A 20,784-nucleotide genomic window follows, 5' to 3' on the forward strand; every position below is an offset into this window, starting at 1 on the left:
GAAGCTTCGAGAGTAGCTTGGACGGGAAATAAAATTCAAGTTATAACTATCTACAGGGCTGGTAAATCGAGTACATGATCTATTCGTTCCTGAACGGGTACTTGGCTTCTAGTTTTCGAGAATCACTCATAATGACGTCATAATATAACCAATGACGTGTACACTGTACAATTCATATATATACCTACAAAGAATATAATGCCAGTTCTACATCAGATCAGATATAGTACGGTAGTTTTTCGACCACACCTATCTGACTTCCCTTCGTGACAATGCTGTGCGTTGATCACGACCTCATAGATATGTCATTTCTACTAACGCGCGTAGTTTTGTACTACATGATATATATGTTGCGATATCACCAATGTGGATTTAAAGCCTTCCAGTGTGGAAAATAGTACCCAAACGGTAATGCTCGTTGTTAAATTAACTTTTTGTGGTAAGGAGTGCATAATTACGTGCTGGTATAAATCATCTCGCGCTGCTTGTCTCGAAAAATTGGAATTAGATAGTTATAGTACTCGGAAAAACTACAACTGACCAACTGTGAGTTGTGACTAAAACTATAAAGGTTCGTTTTTACGACTTGTGCGAGATGTCATACCGCAAAATCTGCTATGCTGTACTTACATTGTTACGTCATAAAATCTACGTTTACTGAGAAAACATGTAATTGTAGATAATATCGCTTCCATCAAAAGAATGAATATGTATCTGCGTGTCAGTTTTTGTAATGTTTTTGTTATCCTCAATGTTTTCTGTCAGTCTTCCAAAGCCCAACTGCAGTCGTTCGTCTCGGGCATAGAGACGTTTATCGATGATGTGGTCGGTGCCAAAGTACTGGAATCGGCACTGTCGCGAGCCACTCTAACCTCTGGTAAACTTGAAAGCGATTCCCTCGTCGAGAATGTGGAAAGGATCGTTTCTCGCAGACTGGTGGAACATGAGAGCGTTGTAAATCGGTTGAAGAGTGCGATTGAGACTGAAGCCGGTGGCGGAGAGAAAGTAGCAACGCGTGTATGCTGCCGCGATGACGAAGTGGCTGTGTCAAACCCAGTGAGTTTTAGGAAAGTTGGGAACATAGTTGGACAACTATAAAATATGAAGCTGTTCCTAATTAGATTAAAATTAAAATAATAGCTAAACAATATTTCCCAAATTGATTTAGAATTAGATTTATTGAATTCGCAAACACTTTGTAGTGGAATAAAATTCCGAATTATAACGAAATACAACAAACTTAAGTTCGGTTCGTATCAGGGTTGTAATGACTCAGACCATGAGTCGACTCGAGTCCGTTTGGAGTCACGATTTTCTGATGACTCGACTTGACTCGAGTCATTTTCTCAAAATATGGAAAGGACTTGACTCGAGTCATTGCGCATGACTCGAACCAAGTCATATGACTCGAGACTCAGACGGCCAAGACCGACATTTCATTGTAATTTCGAAGAATGGTAAAGTAACTATTGGGATTTCGTCTATTGCTACTGGTACTTGAAAATGCGACCAGAAACTGGTGGACCAATGAGGAAAAGCGGTATATTATAAATGCGAACCGTTCGATATTATCAAACAGAGTTATAAAAAGCGGGTTTAACAAGACTTTAACTGGAAACTGAGCAGTCAACTCAATGACTTGGACTGGAGTCATATTACCATGACTCGGACTCGACCCTATTCTCGCTGACTTGGACTCGGACTTGACTAGGTGGTGAATTGAAAATGACTCGACTTGACTCGAGTCAAAACTATAAAAGTGAGATTGATTTGTGATTCGGAGACTTGTTACTTGGTTAAAACCCTGGCTCATATCAAGGCAGATTTCATTCTCGTTTGAACGATAATGGTATGTATATGTACTCCAAACCTGGCTCCTTTTGAAATAATCCGTTATCCTGTAGCATTTTCAGGAAAACCAGAAGTGCGATTTGAATGAACATGAGAGCAAAGAAACATGTAACAAATTAGATTATAATAAGATTACCGGCATTTCGCTGTAATTAGTATAATCACACAATTAAAATTATCTAGTTGTCCAAATCTGGTTTCGAATTGCATGTGAGAATTTGCGCATGCGAGAATCTGGGTTACAATTAGGGTTAGGTTTGGGTTAAGGTTACATTAAGGCTGTAGTGGTGAATGCAGTATCGCCGTTTAATACGACTTTATTGTATGAAGAAGTAGCGATTTTGAAGTCATCTCTAAACTACATCAAGTGGCTGTAGAAAATGTAAGGCCCGAAAACAACCCCAGTACTTTCAAGAGGCAGATTGGCCCGTGGGATCAACCATAACCAAATTGGCTCACCAAAACACCACATACGTCACGCATCAATAAATCAACGATCTTCGGGGTCAAACAGATGCTATCTCTGGTTTGTTGTTTTAGTCGAGGTTTCACTCGTAGTGAGGTGACCTACTTTGTCACGTAACCAAACAATTAAATAATATAGCGATATTGAAATAAACCCGCACATTTTTGGCTGACACTCGTCGGCTGACAATATACTATTAAACGTTAATCCGAGGTGGCCAGTGTCGTAATTGCAAAATATATCTTTGCGACCAACCCAGAATAACCAATTGCACTACAAATGAGTGCAATATTCGTAATTGATTGGATTTCCGATACCGCGGCAATTGTGTCCTTTGTCATTTTAGCACCTTGGTTCTCAAAATCACCCATTGTCGGGCCCACGCTGTGGACCACTAAACTAGCTGAAACACAAACGGACGAAATAATTACCAACGGAAATGAGGCAAAAGCAGACACTTAACGGATAAAAAATACCAGAAAAGTGATGGAAACTCATCACAAAATTACTTTTTACTTCGCAAACGAAAGTGTCAAAAGTAAAAAGTTTTAGCTGGCTCAAGTAGAAGCGGACGTAGTTTTAGAATATGACCACTTTAATAAATAATAGGTGACAAGTAGGTAGTCAAAAGACCTACTTTATGTATTATGTGTATGGGGGAAGGCCAATGAAACAGATTTAAATAGAATCTGTATCATTCAAAATTGTGCCATAAGAAATATATATATGTGGCATAGATTCTAGGTCATCTGCTACTCATGGTTATTCAACTCTTCGGATACTTAAACTACCCGATTTGGATAATTATGAAGTAGCCAACCTGATGCATAAATTTACAAACGACAATATCCCCGCATACTTTATTACCTTGTTTGAGCAATCTTGTACTGTGCATGGATATTCTACTAGATCAGTGGTTCCCAACGTGGGCGATATCGCCCCCAGGGGGCGATTTGTCGGTACAGGGGGGCGAAAATAGCCAAGGGGGCGATAGGGGGCGATTTTGCGTGGAAATGGCTATATTAGCGTCCATGACCGTAACTGCAACACCCAAACCCCTAATTGGGATGGGGGTCCGAGCTCGAAGGGGGCCCACAATTTCTTTCGTGAATTGACATTAATTATAGAGTATTATTTATAAATTTAGGCAATTTTTTCAAAATATTTTCGGTCTGCGCGTCATTTCGTGGTCACATATTTCTAACTTAAGAGTCCAACAATTTATGCGGAGATGTAGAGGTAAAGAGGTATCGGGAGAGTTTGGTCTGAGGGGTGCAGAAGTTTACATTATCGCCCTATGGAGGGTGTCAAGACCAACGTATTGGGGGGGGGCTGACGAAGTGCTGTTACGGGCCTTTTGAAATCAAGTCGGAAAAATTGCCTTTTTTAGGAGTCAACTCACCAAAATTTAGCTGGAAAAGTGTAATTTCGAGGTCGAGCCGAAAAGTTGACCTTTTTTCTTGGTCAACTCGCCGGTGATTTCAGTCTGTATGCCAATTTGTCGGTTCCCAATATTTGGGGGCGATTATCGGTGTGGAGTTTGAAAAGGGGGCGATCAGACGAAAAAGGTTGGGAACCACTGTACTAGATCATCCTAATCTGGATATCTGTATGTTCACCGCATGAACTCTAGACTCACCCAACAGTCTATTGAATATATGGGCCCAATATTTGGAATACCGTACCCGATAATTTCAAAGAACTGCCTCAACATGAATTTAAGAGCCAATGCTGGGATTAGCTTCTTGCATATTACAATAAGAACTGAAAATCTGTAACCGTTAATTTATATATTATATATCTATTTATTGTTTTCATATGTTACCATGGCTACCGTCTTTGTTATAAATTTTTGTTTAATATTTTCTTCTATGTTACATACTGTATACTGTTATATTATTTTACAATTAATACACTCGATGACTTCACTGTCATGAAGGTGATGAGTAACAAGGCCTTGTATAGGTCATATCGTCACCTCAGGTCAAATTTTTGTTTGACAAATCAATAAATGTCTGTCTGTCTGTCTTTGAAAGGTGGTGTTAAAAGTATATGTCGTTTCGAACTGGACTACATCAGATTCTGCGATTATTGCATAAATATAATTGGTATTTTTCTTTCCTGTATATGTATCAGATGTGTCAATATATTCAAAGAGAATATAACGTAATGGTGGAGCGTCCGGCTTGTTTGTCGGTAGATCGTGGGCATCGGCCGGGTCTAACCAAAGACCTGATTGGTAAAATCGGGATATGAGGCTTCCGCGCTTGACTTTCCGCATTCCGGGATAGCATGGAGAGGGGGTGCAAGACTTAGAAAACCTTGTTACAAGGCTTTTTCTGCACCGACCTTGTCCATCAGCATATGTACGCATGTTATGCATATGGACAGATCGAGTTTTGTTTTGGGGTATTCATGGTGTTTGTCGACTACTATGGTCATTTACACCAGGCCTATATTCTTCTTATTTTCCGTAACTGCCGACTTATAGCACGGCCCACCTTATGGCTTTCTTTGACACCGCTGACGCGGATGAGGTGGCGAGGAGGAGCCTAGGTAAACCTCCAACACTTAGGTATCGGAATTCTGAAGTGGACCTCGGTCGGACTCGAACCCGCACCAATTGGTGTTGCAGCCGCGGATTATACCACTGCGCTATCTCGCCCTGGAGTCAGTGTATATATGCCACAAATTTATCAAGGAAATCATAATGGCGCCCAATTCCTATTCAATTTTAGGCTGACAATACAGCGTGCACGCATAAAGGCAAGACTACAAGCCGTGTAGAACCGTTCATGGACGAGTTCTTGAAAGAAGTGTCTACTTCTGACACAGCTGATGTTCAACGTTACCTAGATTCGAACGGATTGCTGATCCAATATCCTGCACAATCCGGGGCAGATTTATGCAAACTAAGGAATCACACTAATTTTTCATGGTATGGTATCTAAGACCGATCGTACGTGAAGCTTATCGATTTTTGATTAATACATAGGATTATATATATGCACATTGCACATAAATATATGTAGCATATTCAATTATTAGCCTGTATATCAATTACAGTTAATACCTTTTTTAACAGTTACCGATGGCAATCTTACATTCTGCATGTAGTCGAGTAGTGATAAGTAGCCTATGTGTCACACTATATTTGGGAGAGAAATTGTAGGAGCAATTGGATATATTATGAGTCATTAGTCATTTGCGTTAGTCGCAAAGATATGCTCCTTGCATTTTCAGAACTAACCACCACCTTCGATCAACTGCTAGAAATACGCGATCCCATGTCCAAAGCTCCATCGCTATTTCTAATAATAGAGTGGATCTTTACGGGGCTAACAGTATCCCGCGGGCCACCCGACAGTCGACGATCATGTCCACATTGAAGTCGAAATACACGCAATTACTACTAAATGAATATTATAGTCCATCCTCAAGATTACCGGACCACGACTGTTCTATGGATCTCACCTTCCATGACATGCCCCCCCCCCCCATTTTTGTCGCTTGCTTTTTTCTATACTATCTTCTTTACTTTTCATCCAGTGTGCATGCCTCCTCTTTACATCGCCTAGGCCAAGGTGGGTGTCTGATTCCATAGACTACTCCAAGTCGCTTCGACACCTTCCTATCTTTTCATTGTATCGCATTTTGTGGTGTATTGAACTGATAAAAATTACTAATAAACCAATAATGATTTCTACTTGTACTGGGGCGACAATGCCGACTTCTGTGACACAGTTATTAAATTTTTAATCGAGATGGAAACATCATTTTTGAAATATAAATATCTGAATTTAACTGGGCACCCAAGATCTTGTTCGCTTGGCTGGAATGCCGTTGTAAGAGAGGCAGAGTTTTCCGACATTTCAACCGTGAATATTTAGATTCACCCATTCGCCGATTGAGTCGTTAGAATGATTGGTGCTCCTTCAAATCACAATATTGTATTAAGAGGGAATCACTAACGACCTTTTCGTAGATACTTAACAGGCCAAAGTAATCTGTCTTGCTACTAAAATAGAAGTAAATGTAACGGTGCAAATTTCCACTCAATTACAAAAAAAAATCAAATTCAAAAAATGGCAATTTCAAAGACATGTCAAAACTATTTCGAGTCGATGTAGAAAATGAAGATCTGAAACGATCTCAAGTAAGCACTATCGAAAAGTAGATTTGGTCGAGGGGTCGCATACTACTACCAGTTAATCTGAAGTGACCACTTTCAAAATTACAGGTATATCTCCCCTACTAACATAAAATGACCAATGATAGTAAAAACAGGTAAATTTTCTCGATAATATATTATTATTATTATTATTAATATATATCCACTTCTAGGAAACAGATTTCAGCCTTTCGGGCAAAACTAGGACTGAAACACTTGCTTAATAGCTATTTGTACGTGTAATTGTAGTGGAAATTTACGATTCTGCTACAACTTCTACTTGAGTACCAACGACGAGTATTCTGACCACATCTATGATTGCATTTAGGTTCGCTTCGGCCAGATTATCGGCAACTAAGAGATTGGTTATCCTAATTGGAGAGCAACTTCTCGTCAGCAATCGCTTAGAAAGTGTTGAAGCAATCAGTTCAACTCTACAAGCTATCTCGCCCTACGACAAATTCAACGTGGTAGTGTTCTCAAGGGTAATTCAATCGGCCGCGAAAAGATCCCTTCAGTGTGACGTTAATGAACTAGTGGCCGGAACGTATCACAACAAAAAGACAGTCATTGATTGGCTTAACCGCACGAGTTGGAGTGATAGTCAATCTGATTATGGGACCGCTTTTGAAACAGCATTTGAAAGTTTAAATTATTCCGCACCAAGTCGTCTCAAGCCCACCGTGAACACTATATTATTCGTTACATCCTCTGCGTCTACCTCCGACTCCAGAAGAATATTCGAAGTATTCGATCTATACAAAGATCTACCCGTGATAATACATACCTATGGAACGGGGAATTCGGACGGGGCTTTACTGGAAGCGATATCGGAACAAAACGGCACGGCGTATTCTGGTGCTGTCAATGAGCAAGCGATCATCGGTCGATATAATGAAATTGGGGAGTTGAGTGAACTGATGTAAGTCGTCGCGAAATATTATAGTCGTAACCAAGTCACAAGGTTCCAAGTCACCATAGTGTTTGCTGTTCAGTATCGATTTCCAGTCAAGTTCAACTCATTGCTGTGATACTGTTGGGTGATATGGAAGGCCTCACATTCTGACATAGACCTACTCATTTTTCTCACTATCAATATGTTTATTCATATAGATCAGTGGTTCTTAACCTTGCTCCCAGCGCCCCCCATGGGGCGCTGGCGATGTTGAAGGGGGCGGAAACGCTCAGGGGGCGATATGGGGGGCGCTGGGCTCAGGGGGGCGGTATGGGGGGCGCTGGAGAAAAATGGCTTCGCAGTAGATGATGTGGTGATAGGACATATCCTTAATGAGTATTCAGAGCAAATTAACACCGAAAACTTCGTTACATATAGCCTTCAAAATACATATAGGTTTAATTGTCCATGGGCGCCTAAATGACTGACACCGAATGTTCCTGTCTTGGCAATCTGAACCCCAGAAGACGAATTCCATCAGGCAGGGAAAAATTATATGTCAGTGAAGAAATACCAATCTGAAATCGTGTGCGTCTTTTAGTTTGGTACGATTGGGCGACAGGGATATTCCTGTTGGGCGATATCCCCGTTGAGCGATTCTATATTTTTTGATATTGCAGACAGGGGTCACGAAATAACATCATGCAACGAGGTCATACCAACGGGTTCGCCCGCCCGAATATGTTTAATTATTGGTAACGGGCCCTACAGTTTCCAAGAAACCTCACAGTGTTCGCTTTAAGTTTTGATGAGTCTGCACACACTCAACAACTCACTGCGCTGACCCTTGGACAACAGTGCGTAACGACTAAAAAACGGTAATAACTCCGGATTTGTTGTGCGCAACGTAGATTTTCTGTGCGCAGAGACCGTGTCAGCACTGCGCACGTGCGCAGCTTAGAGGGAACATTGCACCTAACTCAGCTCTACCGGTAAATGTGTTAACGTGAGCAGAGAGAGGATGAAAATTGATCTCAATTTACATGCAATTCCCGATGATATTGACCAATTCAATCATTAATTAGTGAAATTTTTCGCACTTCGCGCGACTAGGCGAGCATAGCTCCCTCAGTAAATGGACACCCAATGTAGATAGCTAATAGGCTATCAGCAAATAGCGGACAGCCTAATGGCGGTCTGGGAGCGAAGTCCCCCGGAAGTTTAGTTTATCACCCGATGGGGGCCCAGGACCAACGTGTTTGGGGAGCGGGGCTGACGAAGTGCTGTTACGGCCCTGGTAACGAATAATTGTACCTGCGGGAACGCCCGAATATGTTTAATTATTAATTTCGTGCCCCTTATTTTCCTATACAACAGCTCACTCAGTACTACTGGTAAATCTGATTACGTGGGCTGAGAGGATAAAAAGTTTATGGCGACTTATAAATGTAATTACCATGCATTATAGAAAATATGCAATTACCATGCATTATAGCAAATTTTGGTACCTAGGGCGACCAGGCCACACAAACTTTGCTGACCATCAAAATCACGATATGGGGTTCGTGGGGGCGAAGCCCTCAGAAGTTCGGTTTATCACGCTATGGGTGCGCAAGGCAATCGTTTTTAGGGGTGTTGACGAAGTGCTGTTACGGCCCTCCCTCTTACTCATTGTCTTTATTACATTCCTTACAATATGAAGTTGAGGGGGGCGCTGGAGCACGATAATTTTTGAAAGGGGGCGCTGGACGAAAAAAGGTTAAGAACCACTGATATAGATGATAGTATGTTTCTGGGCCTATTGATCAATTAGCGGCGCTGATACAATACTTGATAATTTTTGATGATAATTCATATAGAATGTGTCGAGTCATATGACTTCGACGAATCATGTGCAATGACTCGAGTACAAGTCTATTCCATAAGCAAATTGACTCGAGTCCAGTCGACTCATGGTTCATTTTCAAGAAAATCAATCTAGACAATTCGAGTCAACGAAAAATTGCGATTTGAGTCCGACGAGACTGGAGTCATGACTTTACTCATCTCAACTCTGCTGAATACGAATGTGTCGCTAATGAAATAATTGGACTTTTTTGGAGTACTCTATTAGGGTTTGCCCACTTGTACTACATACTCAAGTGGGCATGCTTTTAGACTAGCTCCAGTTCCACTTCAAGGTCTTTGAAGCAAAATAACTTACCTTCTCATACTAAGGTAGTGGTTTGGTGATATGCTTGCGTAACTTTTATCAGTGTAATTGTAATTGAAACCAAGCGAAATAGCCCCTCAATCATGTCAACTGGCTATTTCGCCAAATGTACACCCATTTGCGTAGGCACTAGCCGCAAAGATCTTTCAAACATCTTTCAATTTGGAAGTACTTTAGGTATGTATCAATTACACATCAATTACACATCAATACTTTCGATGTCTTTTTCAAACATGTTTGAAAATATCTTCAGTCACTGCGGGCTAGGGGCTATATTTCGCCCAGTTCTGTTAACAATTTCACTCGTAAAAGTTGTGCAGCTATATTGCAAAACTACTTTCTACAGTCGATAAGAAAATTTTTCCGATCGTGTAATACATCCCGTTCTGAGGAGATTTCAAATGGTGATTGCTTTCTATATCTACTGTACATGTTTGATTCATTTAGAATGAAACCACAATTTTTGTCTTTTCTGGAAGCAAAACCATTCCGAAGATGTGTTCCCCAATTCGCGAAGACCATGAAGTGAGATCATGACAATCTTTGTTGTTGTTTTTCGGTTCGCTAGAGAAGAGTTGTCAACGTACTATTTACACACTCCGAACGCCGGCAACAATTCGTCACATTGGGAATGGCCGAGATACGACCACGCGATCAAGGATGGAAACTTGACTTTAACTGTTTCTAGAAGTGTGATGAAGGCTGGTATGTTCACAAGACAGATATAAGGTATCAATTCGTTGGCGTCTTTTAGCTTTTGTGAGCCACGAGTTTGACACGTCTTGAAAAGTTAGTGTATTTAATTCGAATCAAAATTCTGCTTTTCCTGAAAATGCTGAAGAATAACTCTATGTATAGTGCGAAACGAGGCAACATTGATGTACACAGTGCATTTCCCGTACTTATGCCAATGAACTCTGATTTGATATGAGCTGGACTGGACTTTTGATGTATTGCTTTCCCAGCAAATTGTATTTCCAAGTTTTTTTGTGGATTCATATAATTTGAATTCCAATCTAATCTGGAAATTACTGTGTAGCGATAATCCTAAATTTATTTTAATCCGAAAAAGCTGAAAAGTTTCTAATTGTTATTTGACATACATAAACCATCTCCTAATTTCTAACAAGTGGCCTAAGAACCTCCTCTCATTTTAGGGTCCTTTCAAGGGGCTGTGAGCGCATCTTTCAGCGCTGAAGCGCTCTTCCAAGACGCTCTGATACATTTGCAAGTGAGGAACGATGCATTTGGATTCGTAGCGGATAGCGACGGTTATGTCATCAGTCATACGTTGCTAGCTCCTATTTCTCGATTTCATCCGGAGCTACCCATGTACCGTGTCCGTGAGCTACATGCTAGGTAGGTAACGGACTAAACTAGGACTAGACTATAACATAATTCTAGTTGTCCAATTAGAACAGGGGTGTCAAACTCAAATTATGTCGCGGGCCGGATTCAAACCTTCAATCGGTCTCCGGCCGCAACTTTTGCTTTTCACTGGAATATATTTTATGATCAAGCATATATAGATCATAGTATATTACAATTGTCTCACGGATAATAGGGGTTTAAATATAGGAAGTATAGCAACACCTTTATTCGCGAAAAATAGTTTTGATGATAATGATTGGCCGGTTGAATACAGTTATGAAAATGTGAAAACCGGTAACGACGATATAAGTCGTCATGTATCTATGATATCTTTGCTTTAGTCGTAATCTGGCGCTTGTGTATGCATTAAGGGGAGTACAAGATACTAAACTGTAAACGCGTACGTTGGAGCTTCGTTTATTATTATTAAATCACGAGTCGTGTTTCTCTGAATTCCGGGGACCTCACGAGTCGGATGTGACACAGCAGAGCGACCGCTGATATTTGAATTCTATTTTCGTGTAACTAATATATTTTCCATAATTATCTCAACTCGGCGTGCCCGTTTTAGCCTACTTGAACTCGAGTGCCAAAAATACCGATTTGTTCCTAGAGGTAGCTAGAGTGAAACCACAATACCGCAGGGAGGTGGTAATAATGTGGCCTGTGAACATACTCGACATTTGTTGTCTTGGTGGAAGTTAAAGATTCCTGCAAAACATCCGAACATTTGTCAGAATTGTGCTGGGTAATATAAGCATTTCTATAAGCAATCTCCTCAGAATTGCCGTATGTTTGCCGGGCCGTATGTTTCACACCTATATGTAGGCTACTAGACCGAAACGTCGGTAATCTAATTCTAATCCAATTTGTGCAATGCAGGAGAACGTCATAGTGCAAAACGAGCCAAGCTTGCTGTGCAGTAAATAGTAGCCACTTGCAACCGGCTACTAAAAGCATGAGACCAAAACTACTTTTAAAAACTCCGTCTATTACCTCGATCATTTTTCAAATCTTCCCTGTTCTATATTCACGTTTGAAGTAGGTTTGCGATGCCTTGAAAATAGGATTACCAATTACCATACGTCCTCAACTGGAGAGATTTGTCCTCCTGTTTCAGGTTTTTGAAAATGTCCTCCGAGTACGCCTAAATGTCCTCCTTTTTAAGATTTTGTCCTCTTTTTAGAGAATTTTAGTTCGTTAAATGTAGGGCAAATTCGACTGAGATACAGTAAATCAGCACTGAAGTATCGCCCCGACGGCTATTTCGGGAGCTGAGCCGGAAAGTTGAACCTTTTTAGTCAACCGACCACGAAGTGGGAAAAATTTACCGTTGTTTTTTTTAAAAAGTGTAATCCTTTCCCATTCCAAAATATGGTAACCCTACTTTAAAATGACTTCTTGTACTTGAATAGAAATTTACGGCGCTACTTCTACTCCTACCACCTGAATACCATCGGTGACTGATGTGACCAAGTCTGATAATGTGGGGTCTGTTTTGTGGCCAAATGTTGGCCTTCGCTGTTGTGACTTGTTGGATAATCCTGCCTGTGCGAAAAATTATCAAGACGACAGATTTCGCATACTCGGAAAGGGTCGCTCACACTTTCATTTGTGTGCCTTAGTCGAATTTTATCAAAATACACCAGCCAAGGCTGTGTCAGCAAAAAGAGTTCGTGTATTATCTAAATATAGTACATTGAACGCTCTCGTTTCGACATTTCGTGCTGGTGACGTCATATTTTGTGTTACGATTGTTGATATGAGCTGTTCTTTTGAATTCTCAACTAGTTGCTGACGATTACCCCTGACGAGTGTCAGCCGAAAATATTCGGGTTCATTTTAATAAGAACATATTATTCAATTGTAGACTTAATAAATGTATAAGGGCGTAATGCAGGGATGGTGCAAACTATGAATATACAGAGGTTAGGGTTCACATACAAACCTTGGCATATTCTAGTCTCTATAAACATTTTTTGTGAAAATCCAGTATTCTTCATCAATGATAAAAATCCCGCGGATTTCACCTGGATCATGATCGCAGCAAAGTAAATTCATAACAGAGCGAATATGAACGTCCTGTAGTAATATTTAAAGTATATAGAGATTATTTCATTACTTTTTTCACAGTAATGGGTTAGAAAACTTGATTTTTTCAACCATCCAAAACGGTGTTGCCAGCGGACAAATCGAATCAGCATGGAAGCCTGAAATGGTATTGCAGATACAGTATACAATGTTACGTGAAGCCTACATTTACCCACGTAATTGGTGTCACCAATCTAAGGCTTTAGATGCTTCGGAAGCAGTTTGGAAGAAATATGAAGTGTCATGCAAACAAACCAGACTGTCCCTGTACGTGATATGCGTAGGAGTAGAAGAAAACTCTTCTCTGGACTATGATATGAGCTTTCCCAAGCCAGAAGGGTTCACGTTCACCTATCACAGGTAAATTATTGACATTTGGCAGAGTGAATGTTACGAAGTTACAGTCGATTATTGAAAAATCGCCCGTAGAACTGGTCACAATGATTCCAGTGTTATATCCTACTTCTAATGATAAGCTGTTAAAGATGATATTTTCTAGCACTGATACGATACGCTGCTTGCTACTAAGAGTTGATTTATCGTCGTTTCGATACCACTTTTTACTGTGGTATCTTTGAAATTTCCATTAGTCGTAGTAATACAGCACATGAACATGTAAGTGAAGTCGTCATCAACCCACATATTTGTCAAAAAGTGCAATGAAATAGGTATGGTCGACAAGGTCACAAATATAATGTGAATTTAAATAGCTGGTTCGTGGTACAGAACTCGAATATAGCTTTCAATACAACATCCATTGTAGCAGTATATTTATTAAACTCGAAGACTTTTCGGGTGCCTCTTTTCAAGAGTTATCGGCACACTAAAGGGATTTAAACAGATTTAAAAGCAAAACCAAAAAGGCAAAGTATGACGCAACAATCAAAATCACCTGTGCACAGCACTATGATGACAATATGTTCACTGTCATTGCGCGTGGTAGGTCTGTGTTTCATTTAAAAGTGTTGGAGTCTACTATTATTCAGTTGAGCAAACCTATTTTATGCAGACAGAAAGATTTCCTCTATAACCTACAAATTTCTCATTAGTGCGTGTTGTTCCGTGCGTGTAATTGTTTATTTACAAATTGTGCTGCTACTATAGTACCGTATGTCCGTATACTTCGTAGTTTGTTATTGTTGCCATTGATACGATGCGAATTTCATGGTCTGTGATTTTGATTGTTGCGTCATACTTTGCCTTTTTGGTTTTGCTTTTAAATCTGTTTAAATCCCTTTAGTGTGCCGATAACTCTTGAAAAGAGGCACCCGAAAAGTCTTCGAGTTTAATAAATATACTGCTACAATGGATGTTGTATTGAAAGCTATAATGTGAATTGTCCGGAATTATATTCTTTGCAGTGCCATAAAAGGCAAATATTTGTACTTCTAACATTGCTCATACTGTTGTCACGTATTAATGCTCAAATACTCGACTCGAAGCCGTATACTCGATTCGGAATCCAATCACACAGGCACTCAATTTTGTCGAGCCCTACTCGTCAGCGATACTTTCATAAATATATAATTTTATGTTGCTCGTTTGAACTTAGCAATTAAAATGTCAATCCGACTTTAGACTTGACCTCGTTGATTCCGAACACGCCTGCTCGCACGGACGGAAACTGGCGTTTCTGGAGAGCACCGTTCAGATGACAGCAGACGCCTTCGTAGACCGAGCTAGGTGCGCTTTACTACCATCTGTGATTATACGGGTAAACTTCGGGATTTAGCCATTTCGATATTCCTCCTATCTTGTATGTTTAGAACACCAACTATTTCGAACAGTGAATTGTTGGTCGCATGCACATACTTTTCGGGCCATATACCCATGGTGCGGAGGTTGTTAGTTGTTTCTGTTGTTTGTGGTATTTATGGTGTTCGTCGACTACAATGTTCCTTTACACCACATCGATATTCGTTCTTTTTGATTCAGTAATTGCCGACGGCCCACTTCTAGGCTTTTAGTAAGACACCGCTTACGCGATGATATGGCGAGGAGGAGCCTAGATAAACCTTGAACACTTAGGTAGGAATTCTGGAGTCGACCTCAGCCGGACTCGAGCCCACAATCCATTGGTGTTGTAGATGCGGATTATACCGCTACGCTATCTCGCCACTATGATACGGAGTAATTAACATTTCAATTTCTGCAGCAACGAAAATACATTCTTACTCGCAACATCTCCGCAAAGAATGTCACATCGTAACTTTGCTTGTAACTTCGTTGGCAGGGGTTTCTCCGAAATGGAAACGAAAGATATGATCCGCGACTACCAAGTAGATGTGATGAAGGAGGATGGGAATATCGTGAAGGATCAGGCCAGACAAGACATTTTCCTCACATTCGAGTGACCTATCTTCGTATTTTGTGCATGAACTGCAACTAACACACACATTCTATATTTTTAGAGTGGAAGGAAAACAAGGCGAGATCATTGAGGTTCTACCAGAAACGCACATTGGTAAGATTGCGCTTTGGAGATATATTGCAACCGTAAACGGCGTTATGCGAATATGGCCAGGCAGTCAATTACCAAAGGCAAGTGTCCACATAAACATTGAAAACATTCGATCAGACCTGGTCAAATTTGAGACGAAATCAGGAGCAGAATTACCTTCGTAAATATCTACCCAAGTATAAAAGCAGAGATTCCCAAGTAAAAAATGAGTAGGCCTAAAAACTGAAAACTATTGAGTAAAAGTGGAAGTAGTTTAAAGCATGCCACTCGAGTAAGTACTACAAGTAGGCAACACTTACTTGAGTACCAGAGATGGTCAGAAACGAAGTGCTTCTAGTTTTTCAAAGTAGACTGTATCACGGTAACCCAATATTTCAGGAAAATATTGTATTTGTATTTCAATAGACTTTTTGGACAGCGGAACTTTCATGTCCATTATTAAACAGCACACTATTGAAATGTAGGCTACTTGTACTCAATCGTGTCATCTGTTTCAGAATTACGATCCGCGGCAGAGTCGCTGGTATAGATCGGCTATGAGCAACAGACAAAATAAATTCGTCGTGTCGACACCCTATTTGGATGCTATTACCGGCGAATGGGTTATTACGTTCGCGAAAGCCTTGATCTATCCGACAAATTCGCCAGAAAAGGATGTGTTCGGTGTCATCGGGTTCGATATATATCTCTGGCAAATCAAGGTAATGTGTGTGTGTGTATATTTATATAGTTATATGCATATTTAATTAGAGGCGGTAAAAGTGGTCATCGCCGGTACTCAACTAGAAGTAGAAGTAATCTAAAATCACAACCACTAGAGGGAATAGTGGAAGTAGGCGAATTCTACTTGAATTACTTCGAAAAGTAGAAGTATTTCGTCTGACCATGGTCAGTGCAGTCAGTGACCACCTCATGCATTTAATAAATATTTAATAATGTCTTGTAAGTGACAGCAATTTGTCCCGTCTCCGTTCAGGATATGTCCTATTGCCGGCTAGCAATGAATCGGAATCAGATACGGTCGAAATAGGCGGCGTTACTCAAGTAGAAGTATAGTCGTGAATTTATACTGGATTACAAGTAGCTATCAAAACTAGCCAGCATAAAAACGTCTCCTTTTAGTCAGGAAACGTCGATTCTAAGCAGTGGCTTATTTTCACTATACAGTTTTTCGAATTTTATAAAAAGATTCGCGGTATACATGAGAAGATGTGGCAACACACTGGTGTGCTATGCAGGACCGAAAGAGCACTTCGTCAGCCTCACTTGAAAAAACGTTGGTCTCCCCCCACCCCTCCATAGGGTAGTAAACCATACCCCAGACCCCATCAGGCTATACGTTTTTGCCGCTACTTATCACCAAGATACGTTGTACTCGTTAGTGCATCAGCTTATGTCGCCTAACCTCTCGAAGCGCGACAAATTTCTATAATTCATGATCGAATCGATCAATGTGATAGGGAATTGCATTTATATTGCTATCAATTTTTATACCTGTAGATCTGAGTGAGGTGTCTTGGATAATAATTAAACATATTCGTGCGGACCCGTTGGTATAATGACTTCGTTACATGATGTTATTTTGTGGCCTCCTGAATATACCATTTTTCAGGATTATCTGTCGCATATCGATCCGAAATGCCAGGAATACTGTGCGCTGGCAAACACGGACGGCTATATGATGTACCACCCAGTTATGATTTCGGATAACTTGGGCCTGTATAGCCACATCACTCAATTCGAACCCGAATTGTCGAACCAGTTGGCAACTCTTGACGTTTTGAGGAAAAGTAGTTGCTCGACGTCTGACGAGGACGGCGAATATAATGCAGAATTCTACTCGTTCAGAGTCGATCGATTGTATTCTCAGATATCAGACTTGTCAGATAATATCGCCTACTCAACTGAAACTAATGTTATATTCATAACGAATGGCGCATTATCAGAAACCACGAAATGTCATTTTGCGGAGGATGGTGAATGCCGGTGAGTATTATCTAAATCTTACTATGATATCGATCATAAACGAAGAATCGGAACTTCGAAGGCAGCTTCTGCAGTGGCCGAAGTAGTTATCGTTGGCACTCCAGTAGAACTAGTAGGATTAGTAGCGTCGTAAATTTCTACTCGAGTAGAAGTAACACCAGTAGCAATTTCCATGTAAGTAGGCCTATTCTAAGCCTATGGTTTTGCAAAATAAACTAAAAACTTTTCAGTGGCAGTGGAAGTAGTCTCATGCATGCCCGCACTTGAGTAATTATAGTTAATGCAAGTATGTCGAGCCTACTTAAGTACTCGGAAAAGTAATACTACTTTGTGCCATTTCTCAAACATGTACACATGTACAGGTTCTCGGGGTCAGATTGGGCTCAAATCAGGCAGCAATCAACCTTTGTTGATGAATACGTCTTGTCCCAATGTACGCGATCCTACATCAACAGCAAAGTCAATTCCGCTTCAGCGTATAACTGAGCAAAACTTTGAAATGAACGTTACGAATAGAGATTATTATCGGTTCGCCGATAATATCGAGTCGATGTCACACTTTGAACGAATTATCGGTATCGGCCATTGGATGTGAAAAAATATCGGCAATGTTCGTGACGTCACAACATGATGTTAGGAAGTCAGAAAACTATAATCCTAGACTGGCTTATTTCATACAGCTTACACTTTCAAGGTGTCCATATGCAGCCGTTATAGTTAATTTCATGTTCTAGTAAGACAATGGCTGTAAAGCTGTTGAAATAAATACTCAGAAGTTTTGAAAATGCTGCTTCTAAGGTAGATTCCACCTTATTTGAATATCCGTTGAATATATCGGTGTTATCGGTGAAGGTGTTAGATTTCGGCTTTATCGGTATCGGCCGAAATTCAATATTGGTCGGGCTAGTTACGAATATAAACAAAACATGTCCAATCCGAGTCAAGGAAAACATAATTCAGTGATCGTCATGAGAGTTCTTCCCGTTCCAAAACATCCCTTGTGCTCGTGATGTCGAGTTGGTTTGTTATTAGGTTGAGAAACCGTACTTGATCTCCTATTCGTACATCGCAGTGTGTCTTGTGTATCGCATTGTAGGCAGCATTGTGTGGGCGGGTTAAAGTAAAATCGCTGAGAGATTGCTGCTAGAGCTCGACCAATACGGGATCATTTAGCCGATACCGATAAGCCCTATATATTTGACCGATATTTAACAGATATGGCATCTAACAAGAAGGCGAGTTTAAAAAACTGTGGTGCATTTATTAGGACGGTTTTGCAGCCATCGCCATGATTGGTGGACATGAAATAAACTAGAATCACTGCATGGGGACACATCCAAGTTGTCAGAAATTATCAGTATTCCGAGACTTGCAGTCGCAGATTGTAGCTCTTTGATTCTCTAATCCGATGTTGTGGTGTCAAGAATATTACCGATATCTTTTACCTCTTATTGCGGACACCGATTTCTTTCAAAGTGTGATAAAGACACGATATTATCTACACACCGACAGTCGATAGAACTCGACATTCTCAAGATGATCAACAAGGGGGGACGTTTTTCGCTGTACTACATTGTTGATTAAGTAATCCTTTTTAGAGAGAACTTCAATTGTCAAAGTCCATGCAAGAGTAAGTCAGAACCGGTCTGTCGATCAAAGATATTTACACTAAAGAATTTCACGGTTCCGTGCCGACCAACGCTGTGGTGGAGTTACGAAAAGAAGCCTGACGCGCCCGATGAACTTGAACATTGCTACGACCACTTCGAAGAAGCGGATGAAGGTTTTGATTTATCATGGATCGGAGGGGTCATTCAAGGAGCAGTCGGTCTGGGGATAGCGGGAATATGCGCGGCTTGGAAATACGGGTACACAAGGACACTCGATCCAAATCAAACCGGAAATGCAGGCAACCAGAATCCGAACGACCTCAACTTCACCAATGGAATGCCTCCGCCAGAAAACCCAGAAATGACAAATAACGCTCCACCTCTACTAAACAATATACCGTTCGCTTTTGGATCACCAATGGCTACTCAATTCGGCGGTCAAAACCCGCAGGATCAGTCGATGTTATACAGCAATCAGCAACAAGGTTTCGGGCAGTCGTTTTTTACGACCAATCAACCACCACCTTACACGAATAGTCCGGCCGTAGGACAACAGATGCCACCGCCTTCATACGAAGCTTCTCAAGGTTTTCAATATTGACTAATTTCTGAATACAATATATATACTATTCCTTGAAATCCATCGGAACAAATCTTGGACAAAGGACATGATAGCAGGACAATAAACCGCGAATAATTCAGATTTGTTTTTCGTCGCATCGGACTTGCAAAATCTGCTTTGAACCAGAAATTGCATTCACAACAACATAACAACAACAACAACAACAACAACATATTTTCCATGTAATAAGATAACTTTATAATAATAACTTAAAAAATATATTAGGCCTACTGGTGCAGGGAACCGTGCAGAACAGAATACGTTGATAAGCCTTATAGTAGATATGACAATAGGAATATGACGCGAGGTGCGTGTATTTAGGCGTAAAATGACAATGTGTCGGCGCAAAAATTATTACAAATGATCCCTAATATTAGCGTAAAAGTAATAAAAATTAGAGAAGATTGTTGTAGCTTTTAACGGATCGGAGAAAAGGACATGTTTATTTGAAAATGCACCGCCAACATCACATTGAGGTAGGCGGGCAAGTTCGAAATAAACGTAGTTGAGTTTTTGGGCGAGATATATCCAACCTAAATAATTCTTCGCCATACACGTAATTCGGTGGCACCGATTTTTTATTATGGGTATAAAATAGATAAAAAAAAGTACGCATATTCTTCTCAGAAATGATGAGTCCAAACTGTATTGGCACGAACAAGGTAGTATTGCTTTATGCCGGTGTGATGCTCGAGTTCAGTGCTTCTCAAACTGGGCGGGCGCAAAAGTAGGGGAGATGTGGTACCGATGGATCACTGGGACCGAAAATACTTGAAAAAATCTCCATGATAATTCCATGATTACACTCCGTGAATTTTTCTATAATTACATGCTGACAGAATCTTTCCTCACATGCAAAGAAATTCGACCTGCGTGAATTATGGGGTCTGTGATGAATGATTTACGTTTTAGGGGGTGTAAATTGAATTTGGATCGACATTTGCATTTTTCTATATCACCTTTCAGACTATCAAACCCACCATAACTTTTGATGTGAAGTATAGGGCTTGTATCGGGGTATATAATGGCACATATTTTTTTAATCAAT

At 40.4% G+C, this 20,784-nt stretch overlaps 1 protein-coding gene across 2 annotated transcripts; it reads left to right on the top strand.

The window, feature by feature from the left end:
* Positions 1 to 678: 678 nt before the first annotated feature.
* On the top strand, positions 679 to 19,753 carry LOC145441120 (VWFA and cache domain-containing protein 1-like). Of its 2 annotated transcripts, XM_080318922.1 has the most exons (13): positions 679 to 1,056; positions 5,056 to 5,255; positions 6,817 to 7,410; positions 10,164 to 10,300; positions 10,753 to 10,954; positions 13,100 to 13,184; positions 13,257 to 13,417; positions 14,636 to 14,740; positions 15,291 to 15,407; positions 15,469 to 15,598; positions 16,016 to 16,219; positions 17,131 to 17,504; positions 19,103 to 19,753. In XM_080318922.1, exons 1-13 carry the CDS (start codon positions 703 to 705, stop codon positions 19,713 to 19,715), a joined length of 3,276 nt encoding a protein of 1,091 aa, XP_080175048.1. In that variant the 5' UTR covers positions 679 to 702; the 3' UTR covers positions 19,716 to 19,753. The 2 variants fall into 2 exon arrangements, with proteins under 2 accessions (XP_080175048.1, XP_080175049.1); XM_080318923.1 differs by lacking the exon at positions 5,056 to 5,255 and having other exon boundaries at positions 891 to 1,056.
* The last annotated feature ends 1,031 nt before the right edge of the window (positions 19,754 to 20,784 follow it).

The sequence above is a fragment of the Botryllus schlosseri genome, chromosome 6, assembly GCF_051294905.1.
Source record: "Botryllus schlosseri isolate E-star chromosome 6, Bs_hap1, whole genome shotgun sequence".
Classification (NCBI taxonomy): domain Eukaryota; kingdom Metazoa; phylum Chordata; class Ascidiacea; order Stolidobranchia; family Styelidae; genus Botryllus; species Botryllus schlosseri.

Coding starts and splice junctions, on each gene's coding strand:
- LOC145441120 (XM_080318922.1), top strand. CDS start 703: ATGAATATGTATCTGCGTGTCAGTTTTTGTAATGTTTTTGTTATCCTC. Junction 10,955..13,099: donor GTCCGTGAGCTACATGCTAG/GTAGGTAACGGA, acceptor CTTTTTTCACAG/TAATGGGTTAGAAAACTTGA. Junction 16,220..17,130: donor TATATCTCTGGCAAATCAAG/GTAATGTGTGTG, acceptor ACCATTTTTCAG/GATTATCTGTCGCATATCGA.